The 15,050-nt window shown below is 51.7% G+C and overlaps 1 protein-coding gene across 2 annotated transcripts in view; it reads right to left on the reverse strand.

Annotated features, from left to right (window-relative positions):
• BICDL1 (BICD family like cargo adaptor 1) overlaps positions 1–13,673 on the reverse strand; it is a 32,137-nt gene extending 18,464 nt beyond the window's left edge. For both annotated transcript variants that reach the window (XM_088532412.1, XM_088532411.1), the window contains exons 1-2: positions 13,335–13,673; positions 9,525–9,740 (exon numbers count right to left, since the gene is read on the reverse strand). In XM_088532412.1, coding sequence (XP_088388538.1) covers positions 9,525–9,740; positions 13,335–13,673 — 555 coding nt within the window. The remainder of the gene's footprint in view (positions 1–9,524; positions 9,741–13,334) is intronic.
• Positions 13,674–15,050: the final 1,377 nt, after the last annotated feature.

Below are 15,050 nucleotides of genomic sequence, written 5' to 3' on the forward strand. Positions count from 1 at the left end.
GCTTGGAAATTAAAAAAAAAATAGCAAACTTAGCTGAAAAACAAGGCAGATGCAGCACATTCTGTAGATGGTCTCAAATATTCCAGCTCTGCTCTCCGAATAGTGCTGGTGAAGAGCCTTCTGTTGGGGGAGGAAATGGGAGCTGCCTGCAGCTGCGCAGGTCTGTTGATGGTCCTTGCTGGTGGTTATCGGAGCACAGGAGACGACGGGCTCAGGGTCTCTGTGTAGTTGTGGGAGAGCAGCTTATGAGGGCACTGCTGCTCCTGAGCTGTGCTGGGTGGTTTTGTGCCTGTGTTCCCAGGGCCAAGCTGTGGCTTGGCAGGGTGTGAGGATGCTCAGGAGGCTCTGTCTCTGCTGCAAGGTTGACTTGCCCCTGCTTTAAGGGAAAGGGTGGGGAAAACTGCTAGGTTTTGGCCACAGTGCTTTTCAGCAAGCGTGAGGAGTGCTGCGACTTTGTGCTTTATGACTCTAAGTAGTGAGAGACCAGCTCAAACACAACAAAGCTGGTGTGGCTGTGGCAAGAACTGTGGACTGCTCTCCCTGGGAACAGCTACCAGGTTGTGCTGGAGTCGTTTTCTTTCTGAAAGTGATGCTTAAGCATGCTGGGATAGCTCTTTAAAGTTGTGGTAACTCCAAGTGCTTTCCAGTTGTGCTCATTTGCTGCTGGGCTGTGTGAGGCAGTGGGGAACCTTCCTCATGGTATCATCCCACTCCCAGAGCTGGTTCATCCACCACTCCTGTTCTTAGGCTACGGCAGCAGAATTTTATCCCAATGGCACTGCTGCAGTGAAATGGTTTAACTCTGCCTTGCACTGCGTGCTGCTGGAAAGCTGGGTGATGTTGCCACTGTGACGGTGGCATGGAAAAGCTGGGCAGGCAAGAGGCACCTTCCTGCTCACCAGGCCCAGCCAGCATGTTTTACCCCAGGGAATACTCTGCTTGCAGAAAGTTTGTGGTGCTGGGTTTGCTCCCCTCGTTGCTCCTGTATCACCTGCCTGAGCCAGGGGAGGGAGATGCTGCCAATAGCGGCTTGCTCAGACTGTAACAGATTTCCAGTGCTGACCCAAATCCAAGCTAGTTTTCAGAAATTAATAGGTAAGGAGACGGGGGGGAAAAAAGCAAAGCATAGGTTTGTTAAGCTCCTGCGGGGATTTAGAGTTTCCCAGCACGATCCCCACTGGCACCAAGGGACAAAGGAGATAAAGTTATTAGAGGGCAAGTTTTCAGCACAAGCCTTCTCTTAAGCACCGATTCAAAATAGAGCTTTACTTGTCAAACTGTGAGACACCAAGTATATCCACCTGTCTGGAGCCTACTTGGAGGACAAGACAAATACCACCACTTAAGAGGCAGCGTATTGGTTTTCATCCTTATTCAGGTTTATTGCAAGGTTCTTGTATTTAATAATATTTATGGCAACACTTAAACGCTGCCGGGAAAGAAGAGCGCTTGGCTGGGCAGGAATTTGCTCAGGGTTACCAGGCTCACTGGGGCTAATCCCTGCTAGCATTATACCTCATCCAACAGTTGCCAAGGAGACGAGAATAATCTCGGTGAGACGAGATATGAGAAGGGTATTTATGGACATTTCCCTAACGAAGCTGGTGAAATGCACCAAAAAAGAGTTGTTATTTCTGCATCTTTGAAATATCTCTTGCATGGTCAGTATAGGAGACGTGCTGGTGTGTGCAAGGCAAAAATCTCTTCTGTATCAAGGCAGCATCTACTTCAGGTGACCTTGAGATTTATACTGGCTGTATTGAGTGTTTTGCTAAGGGACAGACATGGTGCTTGCAATGTGTTGGACTCCGCCTGTCCATCCAAGCTCTGCTGTGTCTGCTCAGCAAACTGTGTGTACACAAATGAGTCGTTCTTGGTGGTGCTGACCCAAACTTACTGAGTACCTCTGTCATCTGCCTGCAGTCCCCCTGCTAATGCCCTGCGTGCAAAGTGATTGGAGAGGGAAGACACGGGCTCCAGGGAAAGGAGCGTGTACACACCACATATAGGTGCCTGTATTTGGAAACTTCTGTTTAAGTTTCTTCCCTCTCTGTTCCCAGATGGGATGACCCTGGGTGCTGGTGGCACATTTCTGGTCCTGCAGGAAGGGTTAATGCTGCATGCACAGGTGGCATGTGGTCTCAGATGGGTTTTAGGCAGATTAGGGACCTCCCTGACCTGGAGTGGTTTATAGCCCTGCACTCAAGGGGATTAGGAAAAGCAGGAGAGCCAGTAACAAGCCCATGTGGCTGGGAAAGGCTTTTGCCAACTCTGTTTTGCCAAGGAAAGTGCCTTCCCTGGCCATGGAAAGGGGCAGGCATGGAGAAGGCTCAGAACCTAGGGTGCTAATGGGATGCTGGGCAAATGACCCCTCCTTGAATTCAAGAGATGCTGCAGCCTGTAGTGTGGGTCTGCCTGTCTCCTTCCCTCTTCCCAGACTTGGTCTTTTTAGTCTGTGATAATTTCTTTATAGAGGGAGGAAAAAAAATAATAATAAAGGCTTTTCCAAGTTTCCAAAGAGCTGTGAATGAGTGCCCTGGAGGACAGGTTGTCGGGAGCTGGGCTCATGGCAGGCAGATGCAGCTTATGGTTTTGGCACTAATGGGAGCAAGCAGCTCTGAGCTGCTGGGTCAGGTAACACCTCAGATACAGGAGTCCTCTTTAAATGCATCAAATTGTCCTGTTAATCCTCTGTGTGAGTTAGGAGGAGACTTCTTAGGTTACACACACCAGTGGTGATGACCTGGGTTTGGGTTTCTGCAGCAGCACTTGCCTCCCCTTCAAGTGGTTCAAAGTGTTACAGGGTACCTGGGCTGCTCATTCTGGTTAGTCAAGAAAGGAGCCAGCAAGCAGCATTTCTGCCTCCCTGCTTTCCTGGCAGCACTCGCTTTTCAGGAAATAAATCTCCTGATTGGAGGCAAAAACTACAGAAATCATGTGAGCTTCCAAATTCCTGTGCACCTTTGTAACTGATTGAATGTCAGTAGGAAAATGTCACCTTGTTCATAAGGCTGAGAACCTGAAGTGACCATGTTTGCTAAAATCTGGAAGCATTCAGCTGCATACAGACACAAATCTGCAGCGAAGTTAAGATGCAGGTCAGCTCCAAAGCCTGCAACCTTTAAGATCACTCATTGCTTTTGAGCATTTCCTCAGGCTTCTCTGCCTTTTTTCTCTAGTGTCTAGAAATAGTAGGAAGACCTGACCTGACATTGCTGAAAATCTGGCCTGTGTAAAAGACAGAGTAACCTCAGAAAGCCTCTTTGATATTTAATTTTATCTTAATTTTTCATACAAGGCAAAATGCCACCAGCTTTTCCTGACTGGTGACTTCCTGACCATTCCTGAAAGCCACCTTTGGAAACCCTGCAGCTCCCCAGATCTCTAGTCTACTGGGCAAACTTTACAGCTATGACTGTTTTTCTTAATGCCTCATTTTTTATCCTGTCACTTAAGCACAGTCCTCTATGTAGATGATGTGGAGAATAAAACTTAATTTTTATAAAAAATAGTTTCTTCCCTAATGCCCTTTTCCCTGTGCTACTACCCGTCAGTATGGGATGTAGCTCCCTAAATTCCTAATTGCACTTTAAACAGACTTGTCCACATCCTGCAGTGGGCTTGCCTAAGAGGTGAAGAGACAGTTTTCTTTTGTTGGGATTATTGTCTGTAAACCAACAACTATGCCTTGTCTCACAGTGTATCAGCTTCCTAGTATTGCAATAGGATCTGACAGAGACCTCCAAGCTATGGTCCATCTACCAAATTGCATTTATGAAAAGTAATCCTACTTTAAAAAAGGGATTTAGAAAGACTTTTATTACAAGGTGTGCAAATGTTATAATCCAGGATGTCTTTAAAGATCAAATGCTTTTAATTGAGTTTTTTTTTCTTCCCCTATATAGTTATTTGCAAAGCCTTGAGTGCTGTGTAGCCCTGGCTCTAGCAAGTGATGCAGTGGCTGGATGCAAACACATTCTGTGTCCTACTTCCTAGAATCTCCTGGAGGAAGTGTTTACAGCAGGTGTGAATAAGCAGAAATACTTTTAAAACACCTTTTTGGCCCACATCTCCCTATTTCTGAGCTACTGTGTAATAACCAGCTTCTGCACTTTTTCAAGTGGCTAGTCTATGTGGGTCCTGGTTTTGATGCTTAAGTGAAGGCAAGAGGGGGTGGGTTCTCCCACGTTTGGATTTCCTTAACTCAGATGAGATTTCATGGAACTTTTGGTGCCAAGCTGGCTTCCTATTTGTTCTCGGATGGTATTTCCAATCTTTCCAGACCAAAGCCTTGCGGAAGTTCCCAAGATCTGCTCCAGGGCTACTTGCTGGTGGTGAAAGCTGTGCTACGTGAGTGGACCTGGCTGATGTGCAAGAAGCAGCTTGTGATGGTGGGAGATGCAGCAGTTGGCACTGATGGGGACATCCCAGCCCATCCTGGCCAATGTTCCTGGCTCTTGGCTGGGATGAGGCAGGAGGCTCTGGGGGCACCTTTTCTGGCTGGATGACTCTACTCATGCCCAGGTTCACTCCCCTGCTTGCAAGGGGGCATTTTTAAGAAGGGACTAAAATGTTTATTGTCCTCCTGCACTTGCTGCAATGGCTCATTGCGGTGCTGTGGACTATTAGGCAGGGAGACCTCCTGGGGGAATTGGTGGTTTTTGGTGAGGTCCTGGAGGGGGACGAAGCGGAGCGTGGAGAGCCAAGCCTGGCAGTGGGGGTGGCACACAGTCCCCGGCCGGCCATCTCGCGCGTCACGAACGCGTCTCCCTGCGCGTCCGCCGCCTGTCACAGCATCACAAGCAGAGGAAGGAATCACAGCCGGTAGCCACAGCAACATTAGCAGCCCGGACGGCGCGGTGTGCCGTCACCTAGCAACTGGCGAGGGTCCCTGGGGATAACGGGGAGCAGCCCCATCACCTGAATGCGGGTGGCCGTGGTCCCATCCAACCCCGAGATGCAGCAGCTGCTCTGCTTCCTGCAAACAGGGATTTGTGCAGCCTTGCTACTACCTTTAGGGCAAGGCATTATTTGTATTTTTCTTGAACGAATGTTTCCCATCTCCTTGCAGGGGGCTTTGCAAGGGTCATTTAGATGATGTGTTGTGAAGGACGTGTGTGTGAACCTCTCACTCCAGTAAATGCTTCCAGCCTCTGTGAGACTTGAAGGCAATTTAGACCAAAAAAGCAGAGTCCAGCAGAGCAGCTGATCTGCTCCCTGACATGCAGGGCTGTCCCCAGGGGTGGTGCTGAGCCCCAGTACCTGGGGACCCCTCTCCTTAGAGAAATGGCAGGGCTGCAAAAGTGGGACCTGGTCTCCAAAGCTGCCCTCGCGCTTCCGTGAGCAGCTGCAGGAGTGAGGAGCAGGAGGAAGCTTGTACTAAGCATATGCGCAGATCTAATAAGGAATTAAAAGCAATTAGACTTGCTCAGAGTAATGGCTACAGAGCTCCGGAGTGGCAAAAGGAGTGAATCTTGCCCAGCATGCTGGTTCTAATAACCCTGCATGCAAAATCCAGGTTAATCATCAGAAACAATGTTGTTTCTATCTTCATAGAGAGACGAAACCATTTGGAGCAGCTCTTCAAGCCAGTCAGTGAAAACAGAGTCCTCCTTCCTCTGAGCACAATGTTGAGCACCAAAGTGATTTTGGAGGCAGACCGTAACATGTCCAGTTCCTTCTAGGGTAACGAAAATGCTGCTTTTAGATCAAAGTAGGCTGGTTTCAGGTGCCTGGTGGATATAAGGACGTGGTGACTGAAGCACCTGCTGAGGGAGCCACCACTGCCGTCTTCTCTCTGAGCACCAAAGAGCTATTTCAGCCATGTGTGATGACACTTCCTTCTGCCAAAACCAGCTTTCCCTTGCAAAAACTCCAGAGCCTGACAGCCTCGGAGCCTCTTGGTACTCTGAGAGGGGCAGGTTGTGTCCCCATCCGCGGCACGGGCAGTCACTGCCAGCTGCAGTGCACTGGCAGGAAGCGTGTGGGAAAAGCCATCTGCTAGCGGAGCCAGCTGGAAAGTCTCTTCTTTTCTTCCCAACAGAGCAGTGATGTTGTCTCTTCCTGGGGAAAGGGCTGCAAGTGGTTACCTGTGCTGGGAGCCCTGGAAGGCCCAAGGGGGCAGGACTTGCTGTTGGGTGCTGCTCTTTCTCTGCCATCTCCTTAACTCAAAAGGATGGAAAAATACAAGATTTTTCTTTTCCAAATAGAGAACCAAAACAGGTGGGAGAAATTGCAATGGAGCTAGAAACAGAACGCAGACGTAATAATTTTCAAGGCACTACTCTTATAGCCAAGCTGTGCTTTCTCTCCCATGTTTTACCTCCGAGCACAGCAGGAAGGGTGGGTTGTACCCAGTGTGCTGCTCACTGGGTGCTCTGCTGCTCTCCCAGACCAAAGGGGAACCTGGGTTGCTGTGGGCACTACTGCATGTCCTGCTGCATGTGCATGGGAGGGAGTGAATCCAACACACAGATGGGATTAAGGCACCAGACAGAAAATTGGGGAAGAAAAAAAAAAAAAGTCCCAGTGGGCACATTAAGCTTGATCTTTTGTCTGCATCTGGACTCTCAGCACGCTCGCAATCCAGCCCATCTATCTTCACCTTGGTTTTACAATGTGCTTAACCCTGGGCATACCATGCCAAGGGCCACATTTCAAGAGGAGAAGCAGTTCCTTATAGCCTACTTACTATTAATAGATATGCAAAGTACTCCTATATCATCTTATCTGAAGACCTCAAATCATTTTGCAGACCTTATTTTAGCTTCTTGGTAACTCTGAGGTGAGACACTTATCCCTGTTCTTAGAGACAGAATAAACTTAAAATTTCTATCCTTCAGCCTTATCAGCCTCTGCCAGGCTGTAGATTTTCAGTCCTGTGCTTTAATTGCAGTGCTTTGTGTCACTTGCCTGTGGTTGGGGGCTGTGAGGGAGGGTCTGTTTGTCTCATGTAGGGGCTGTGCTTAGACTAGAAGAAAAAGCTGGTGGGATAGATCCTGCATAGCTAGGGAAAGCAGGGTTACAGGAAAGTCCTCAGGTCTAGCTGTTTGATTAGGCAGCAAAAGAGTATTAAGGCAGCAGGAGAGGGGAGGGTGGGATGAAGGAGGTGGCAGATGCTCACCTTCCAAGGCTGTGCTGCCTTGGGGTGGAGTAGCTGGAGCCTGGGGATGCTGGAAGGAGCAGGAAGGAGCTGGGGTGCTAGCGGGCAAGGCCAAGAGCAGCATTTGACACAGTACCTGGTGCCAAGGGAATGCCTCTGCTGCAGAGAGATGCTAAGGTATGGTGAAACTGGGCCACAAGGCATTAATTGCTTAAAGTAAAACTTAGAAATCAAAATTTAAAGATCTAGTGCCTATCTCATCCATGTAGCTCCACTTGACCTTGTTTACTGGAAGTATAATCAGTAATGGGAGTCAGAGCTATGGAAGCCACTGGGTCTTGAGTACCACCACCTTGAGCAGTGGATACAGAACTGCTTTGGGGTAAAATACCAGGCAAATATACTGTGGTTGTGCTTCTGAGCAGTAGTGAGTGTGGAATACCAAACACCTGGCATAAGCCACTACCCAAGGCTAGCAATCAGGCTCATGTTTTTAAAAGCCTCAATCTAATGCTGGGTGAGTCCCCAAAAGCCATTCCCAATTTGCTTCCAGCCTGCTCAGATTGTCATGTCTTTGGGAGGCCCTTTCCTATCCCCAGTGTCTTTTTTTGTTAGAGTTATTGGGAGGCCTTGGGCAGGTGATGACCTTGCCCAGGGAACTTTGGTGAGTGTAAACTGCTCTCTCTACCCATCTGCACATTATGGTGATGACTATCCCCTTCCCAAAGTTCTATGAGGTAGGGGTGGAGCAGAAGGGCAGCACCAAGTCTCAACTTTTTTTCTGTGATCTGGCAATTCTGGAGCCTTAAACAGGGACTATTTCTGGCAGAAATAGGGAGTTAAGGGACCAAAACCTGCACTTGAGCATTGCATGTGGGAGGACACAACCTTGTGGCTCTTTTGCCCAAGGTTTAGCTGTGTAGCTGTCTCAGCAGCTGGGCTGGGAGCAGCTGCTGCACAGGTGTCTTGAGGGCTTTAAACCACATGGAACCACCTCAAAGCAAGCTGCCTGGCCTTTCTCCCCATCTTCTGGGCTTATATTGGTACCATGGCAAATCTTGTGCTTGCCAGGCAGTTATGGAAATCAGCCAAATGCACAGAAAGTCCTTTCGGGAATTACAGAATCTGATGGGAGCAAAGTCCTTAGCCCCAGATACAAACCTGACAACACAGGAGCTCTGCAAGAGCTTCGACAGAGCCTCATGTCTATTGTACGTGAGATGCTCTGTCCAGGGAAGGGGTGCAAGATCTCCTGTCGTGTACTGGCTGTGTTTGGGAGACACACTGTGGACTGGTGTTTTTAAATCAATGGTATCTGATTTAAGGAAGTTGGTTTGTTTTTTGAAGTGTCAGTTAAAGGCCGAGTCCACACACTTAGTGACTTGTTCAGGAGTTCACAAGAAAACATATAGCAGAATGAGGAATGATTTCTTCAAGTGCATCTATAGACTATTACACCCCAAAACTGTTTATCTCCCCTCCAGCAGAATGGAAAAGCGACATATCATAAATAAACAGACATGTATATTTGTCCCATTTTGGAGTTTTCTGGTTTTCATCTTGTGACTGAGGCCTTGACCTTCCCTTAAGCAGCATCTGCATTTGCCCTGACCAAACCTGGTTTGAAACATGCTTCCCATCTCCTATTAGATGTCTCTTTAGCGTGCGTCTGGATGTGATGTATTACTTTAGGATATACAGCTGTTGAGAAAATATTTTCACCTTTTGGAGTAACTGCATTCTCCATCACTAATATAAAAGTTTGTAGTGATTTTAATTCTGAAAGATGGGTCAATTTGTGAGGGAGGAGGCAGCAACTGTTATGCTTTTTCCTGTTGGGGAAAAGCCCGGGGCTGGAAGTGTCAGTCAATGAGACTGATCTGTAGCAGCCTCACTATAAATCCCCTCTTGTGCAGGGGTTGAGTTAAGCTCTTTGCTGAAATGTGTCTCTCCAAGGAATTTCCGTAGGTTCTTGCACTGTGGGCAGTTACTCACAGGAACACATCACTGTGGGTGATAGGGTCTGTTCAGTTTAAGAAATGCTAGTCAACAAATATCAAAGAAAGGGGAGGGGGAGTAGCAAAGAGCCATCAACTCTGTTGAAAGCTGGCCTCTTCCTGCATGCTGCGTTTGTTTGGCACTTTACTAAAATGAGAAACAATTTTTTCAAGTTGCATTTAGATATACAAAAAGTTAAGAAAATTCTGCTGTAAATGACCACCCCATCCACAAAACTATTTTGCCAATGAAATGCAGTGCTCTTCAAAGGTGTAAAGCTCAGATTAAAGACAACCTTTCGCATAGGGACGCTGGTGTAATTTGAGCGGATTTAGACACATTTTTTCTCTCTTTAATGAGAAAGCCCGCTTGGGCAGTCACTTAGAGCAGCGGTGTGAGTTTCTGAGCTCATGGCCTTACTCACCCTGCTGAGCTGGTCCAGGAGTCTTTGGTTCTGCTCGGAGAGTTCCTGGACGGCCCGCGTCTTCTCCCGGTCGGCTTCGCGCAGGTGGACCTGCTGCTTCTCCAGCTCGTCCTGTAGCTGCTTCACGTCACTCTCCAGCTCTGAGACGCGGCCCTCCCACTCGCCCTCTCTGTTCTCAAAGCGCCGCCTCAGCTCGTGCTTCTCCTGCTCCAGGTGCTGCCGAGCAGAGAGGGAAGAGGTCAGCAAGGGAGAGAGAAACACGGATGCGGGAGCGGGGAGCCCACGCCTGCGCTTGTGTCACCCCAGGTCACAGGCACTGCATCTGCTTCCCGTTTTTGGCACTTGGCCTGTCCTTGGGCTCCGTGGATGAGTGCATTGATTTCCCTTTTTTTTTTTTTTTTTTTTTTTTTTTTTTTTTTTTTTTTTTTTTAACTGAAACAACTGCCAAATGTGCAAAGCAGGCGGCATGTCAATAGGCAGAAAATATAGGTCAGGCAGGCCAATTGATTTAGCAGAGACCAGCTTAACTTGTGAGCAACCGGGTGGTGGTGGAGTCCTTTAGAAATTGCCTTGCTAGCTACAGGCATGAGAACTGCAGCTCGTGGAGGGGAGGAAGACAGAAGCAGCACCTCTCGTATGGGTCTTGGAACCAAGAGCTGCATCCTCTCTCCATTCTCTTCCTGGCCTAATTAGTGGCTGGGTGTTTGACTGCACACAGTGCTGCTATTGTCCCAGGCAGCGCCCTTTCTAAGGGCCACGGATGCAGTGGAGTATTTTCTCTAGACATCATAAATATGTGCATTTGGAGTCACAGCTTGTTCAGGAAACACTGACGGGTCTGGAGGCACTGCTCTGGGACAGCAGTGATCCGGGGGAACTGAGGCAGAGGTGGCAGGCTTGGTGAAATGAGGGTTTGACTGAGAGCTGCAAATCAGGTCAAAACAGATCTATCAAAACAGATACTGTTTGAAAGAAACCTTGCTCAGAAACTCTGAGCTCCCTGGTGACTGCTCAGTCTGAGCTCCCAAGCTGCCAAGGACACACATGCCACATTTCTCTGCTGCTTCCTGAGGAGGCCTCAATGTGTGGCTCGGGCAGCCCTGAGCTGTGCCTGATCTTCCACCTCCTTCCTTTGCTCTGCCATAGATGCCAGGATGACTTGTCCCTGCTCAGGTGGCTGAGTCCACCTGCTGCTTCCCCCTCCTCCACCAGCGCAGCGGGCCCTGTGAGGGTCCTCCCGAATCCTCCTGTAAACTGTCTCTTTCTAGAAAACTCCCTGACAGAAGGGTGAAAACAAAAAGCAAAAATATTTCTTTGCATTGCAAGACACTTGAGGAGCGAGGGTGCCCTGTGAGCAAGGCAAAGCAGCGTTAGCGCCGCTAGCTTTAACGCAGTGAGGGGATGCGCGATCGCAGCGTGGGGCACGCACCAGCCGCAGCAGAGTGAGGCCGCCGGGAGCTGAGGCGCGGCAGAGGCAGCTGCGATTTCAGCTGGAGCAGCAGGCGAAGATGCTGTCTGTGATAGCTCCGTGCCTCCCTCAGTGCTAGGCAACGTTTGCCGAGCGCCGGGGCCTTCGCCGTGCGGGTTGCAGTTCCAGCCTGCTGCTAGCAGCAGAGCGGCCCGGCCCTCCGGTGTGTGGGAATGTGCTCGGCATGAGGCAGACGCTAACCCTGTGTCTCGTCAGGTGTTTAAATACCCACCATGGTTCTGTCCCGCTACAGGAAAGCCCCAGTGTGCAGGGCAACAGGGAACAGCCTGTGTGAGTGGCTGAGCGGATTAAGTCCCTGCTCTGGTGGTGGCGGGGAGCAGCACCAGCATGGCAGGAGCAAGCAGGGGAACAGGTCGGCCATGACTCTCCTGCTTGTGCGTGGAGGTGACAGGGCAAACTGTGGCTCTCGCTGAGGTGGGGGGTCTCACTTTAGGCAGCCTCTTGGCTGATTTTTATGCAGAACTTCTCCTAGAAGGCAGTTTCTCCCCAGAATGGCTTTCCTGATGCTTAACGGAGCTGGGTTTGTCCTTATGTGCTGGAGAGAGGGCGAAGGGGAGCTGTTCTGAGGTTCTGGGGTCACCTGCTTAGGCAGGGCAAATGCACTGTGGCATAGAGGAGCTGAGAGCTCATGGTGTAGTCCCTCAGAGCAAAGGGAGCTGCCGTTTGGTCAGAACGGTGAGTCCGTGTTTAGTAACGGCGGGCGGTACGAATGCTGTAACCCCTCTGCAACATCCCCCCAAAGCACAGCATCTTTGGTTATCGCCAGTGAGCTGTGTCCCGCCTGCTGCTGTGGGAAACACGGACAAGCCGGATGAGGCCGAGCCACATCTTCGCAGGGTGCACGGCCATCCTGAGGCAGAGCCACACAGACAACTCCCAACTGGCAAGAAAACTGGGGAAAAACCCTTCCATTTTTTCTTGTCCCTTCTCTTGCTTTCCCGCAGGCTCGTCAGCATCACTACCCCTGGTGCCACTGCCTCCATGATCCCACCAAGCTGGTCCTACCAAGAATCCCACCAAAGAACCCCTCTGGAGCTGGGCCCAGAGCAGACACTTGGGCAAGGGCTGTGGCTTCCCTGCCTCCTGGCTCCTTGGGAAACCTTGTCCGCTTCAGTGGCAACTGGAGAAGACTGGCACTTAATCTGTGCGGCTTGGGATTACAAGGCTGCTTTTGTAGCGGATTAATGTCCAAGTCAGTGGGGTTTTTTGCCTTTTTTCTTTCTATTTTTTGTGTTCTACTCTATGCAGGCAGCAATGACTCCTGTCAGAGGAGCTGCCCTGAAAGCGGGACTGGCTAGGCCAGGGGTAGTAACAAGATGCAAAGATATAGGCCAAGGGCCATGTTTATCAAACACCTCCCTCTACCCCAAGGAGCAGGGGAACTGCCTCTGAATGGGCCCAGGGCCGCACGTGGTGTTTTATTTTACCTAAAGTCTTAGCAAGTCGTAGTTGTAACCAAAGTACTCTGAGGTCTCCCTTCCAACTTCACATTTCACAACCTCCTTATGGTATCTGAGATGCCAGGACAGGCAGCTGAGGATGTACCTGGCCTTGTGCCTTGTGTTCCCTCACTGCTAGGAGAGGCTGAGTCCAGCTCATGAGGAAAAATCTCACCACCAAACGGGCTTGTTCTGGCTGTGCCGCTTCAAGAATAAACTGAAGCATTTCTCCCTAGGAGATTTTGATCTGATGACTAGTACTGCTCAATCTGAGCAATTGCCACCTTTGCTACTGCCTCTATCAGAGTAGAAAATGCAGACAGACTTTCCAGCAAAGAGGAAGGGATGGGACAGGGTAAAGGGCAAGTGTAACAAGAGAAACAATTCTCCTCTTCAGGAGCAAAGGCTCCTGAAACAAAGGATTTACAGCAATTTCCCAAATGCTCTTGAACTTGCTTGATGTCAGACTCCATGCAGAAGGAGCATGGGGACAGGCACAAAGAATTAGGCTAGGGCTGTGACTGGAGATGGGAATGTTAATCCCAGCTCTCCCCAGAAAGGTGAGAGGCCTTCTCTTTTCTAAGCACAATTCCTTGCCGAGAGGATTAAGATGCCATCAGTATCTGTGAGGAGGAAAGCTCGGGCATGGTGGCGACTCCCCCGTGGAGTTGTGCGCAGCAGCCGGCCTGCACGAGCCTTTCTGCTTGCGCGAGCTCTACGTGGGCCTGAAAACCACAAGTCACGGAGCAGCGCGTGCGGCTGCGCTCCCACAAACAGCCCTCGCCAGGCACCGGAGGGTGGTAGCGGCGGCTCCCTCAGCCGAGGCTGCAGTTCTGCCGCGGCTGCCCGTGCCCGGGGATGTGGGGCGCAGCGGGGTCTCACCTCGAGCTTGTCGGTGAGCTCCTTGTGCATCCTCTCGTACTGGCGGCTCATGTCCTGGTTGCGCTCGAGCAGCGCCTTGCCCAGCCGCGCGGCCAGCACCAGGTCCTTCTCCTTCTGGCGGATGAGCGAGAGCAGCTCGGGGTCGCGGGCGGCGGCGGCGGGCGGCGGCTCCGGGGGCTCTCCGGCGGCCGCCAGCAGCGCCAGCTCCTCCTCCAGGGCGAGCTCCAGGGCGGCGGCGGCGGCGGCCCCGGCGCCCGCGGGCGGCTCCATGGCGCCGGCGCTGTCCGCCTCGGCCGGTGCTGACCCGGCGGCGGCCACGCGCGGCCACGGCGCCGACATGGCCCTGCGCGCCGCCGCCGCCGCTCCGCTGCGCCCCCCGCGCCCGGCCCGCGGCAGCGGCTGCTGGGCGGGGAGCGCCGCCGCCCCCGGCCCCCGCCCCCCGCCGCCGAGCCCCGCCGCGCCCGCAGCCCCCGCGGCCACGGGCGCCCCCCGGGCGGGCTGGGGCGCCACGGGCAGGGGCCCTTTGCCCCCGCCGCCAGCCGCGCTGGCTCCGGCCGGGGAGGAGGGTGTCCCCATTGTGGGGTGTGTGTGGGGGGGTCGGACTACACCTTCCGACAGCCCCCGGGGCTCGCTTTCAATTTCACATTGCTCGGGCTGCTCCCGGATCGAGTTCGCCTCCAAACGCCGCCTCGATGCCTGTTGGGAGCTGTAGTCGGGCGGCGCTTAACGCTTTCCTGGCCGCGCGGGCCGTGGGAGGGCCCGTGGGGGCCGGGCGGCCCTCGCGCCCCTGGGTTGGGTCGTGGCCTGGCCCGGTCCGTCTGGCCCGCTGGACCTGCCCTGCTGGCCTCCAGGCAAGGGGTAGGGAGAGCCATGTGTCAGGCAGGCGCATGAGGCGCTGCCTCCGTTTCTCTCTGTGCTTTAAGCGGTGACTGGACAGAAGTATTTTTACGGAAACTCATGTGCTTGACTGCCAGAATCCTGCTAAAAGCTGTGGAAAATCTCACCCGTTTTCACCTCTGGCCTTGCTTTGGCAGGGCCCTTCCTGCAGAGGATCCATGCGGATCCTGTTCATCTGTGCACGTCCCCCATGTATCAGTCCCGAGGGTGGTTTTAGCCAGGATGAGGGCCCTGATGACACAGCAGGGCTGGCGTCAGAGCCGGGGCCCTGGGGAGCCCCTTGCTGGTGCTGCCTGCGCCCTCCGAGGAGGCGGCTGCTGTAACCCCAGCTCCTTTTGTGCCACTGACCCAGAGGTGACACGGTCTTTATCCTGCAGCAATTCCCCCCGGCACCAAGTTTGCTGGACCTTTTGTCCCAGCTATCAACGGGCGCTCACGTCGTGGGGACGCGGGGCTGGCCATACGGCAATGCCGTTGGAACGGGGGTTCTGAAAGCTTTTGAATGTGTCCCCTCAGTCTGGTGCGGTTTTCGGAGACAGCATCTCTGCTATTGAAACAGAGTAGGGAGTTTAATATTCAAACTGACGGTGAGCACCTTCTGCTGGAAGTGGCTACCACAGCAAGCCAAGCTTTCTGCTCCAGCTATTGAAATGCATTGTGGCATTAATTCTCATCTCTAATGCTTCTTTCAGTGCATAAGACAAAAAGAGATTATACTGCGAGGATATTAATCTCCAAAACAAAGCCTCAACTAAAATTCACAGCTGCAGCCGTTGGGATAGGGAGGGAAAAAAGAAAAGCCATTGCCCTCTGGGGAGA

Source organism: Tinamus guttatus, unplaced genomic scaffold, assembly GCF_059628265.1.
Source record: "Tinamus guttatus ecotype Peru unplaced genomic scaffold, ASM5962826v1 Tinamus_guttatus_pri_ptg000459l, whole genome shotgun sequence".
Lineage (NCBI taxonomy): Eukaryota > Metazoa > Chordata > Aves > Tinamiformes > Tinamidae > Tinamus > Tinamus guttatus.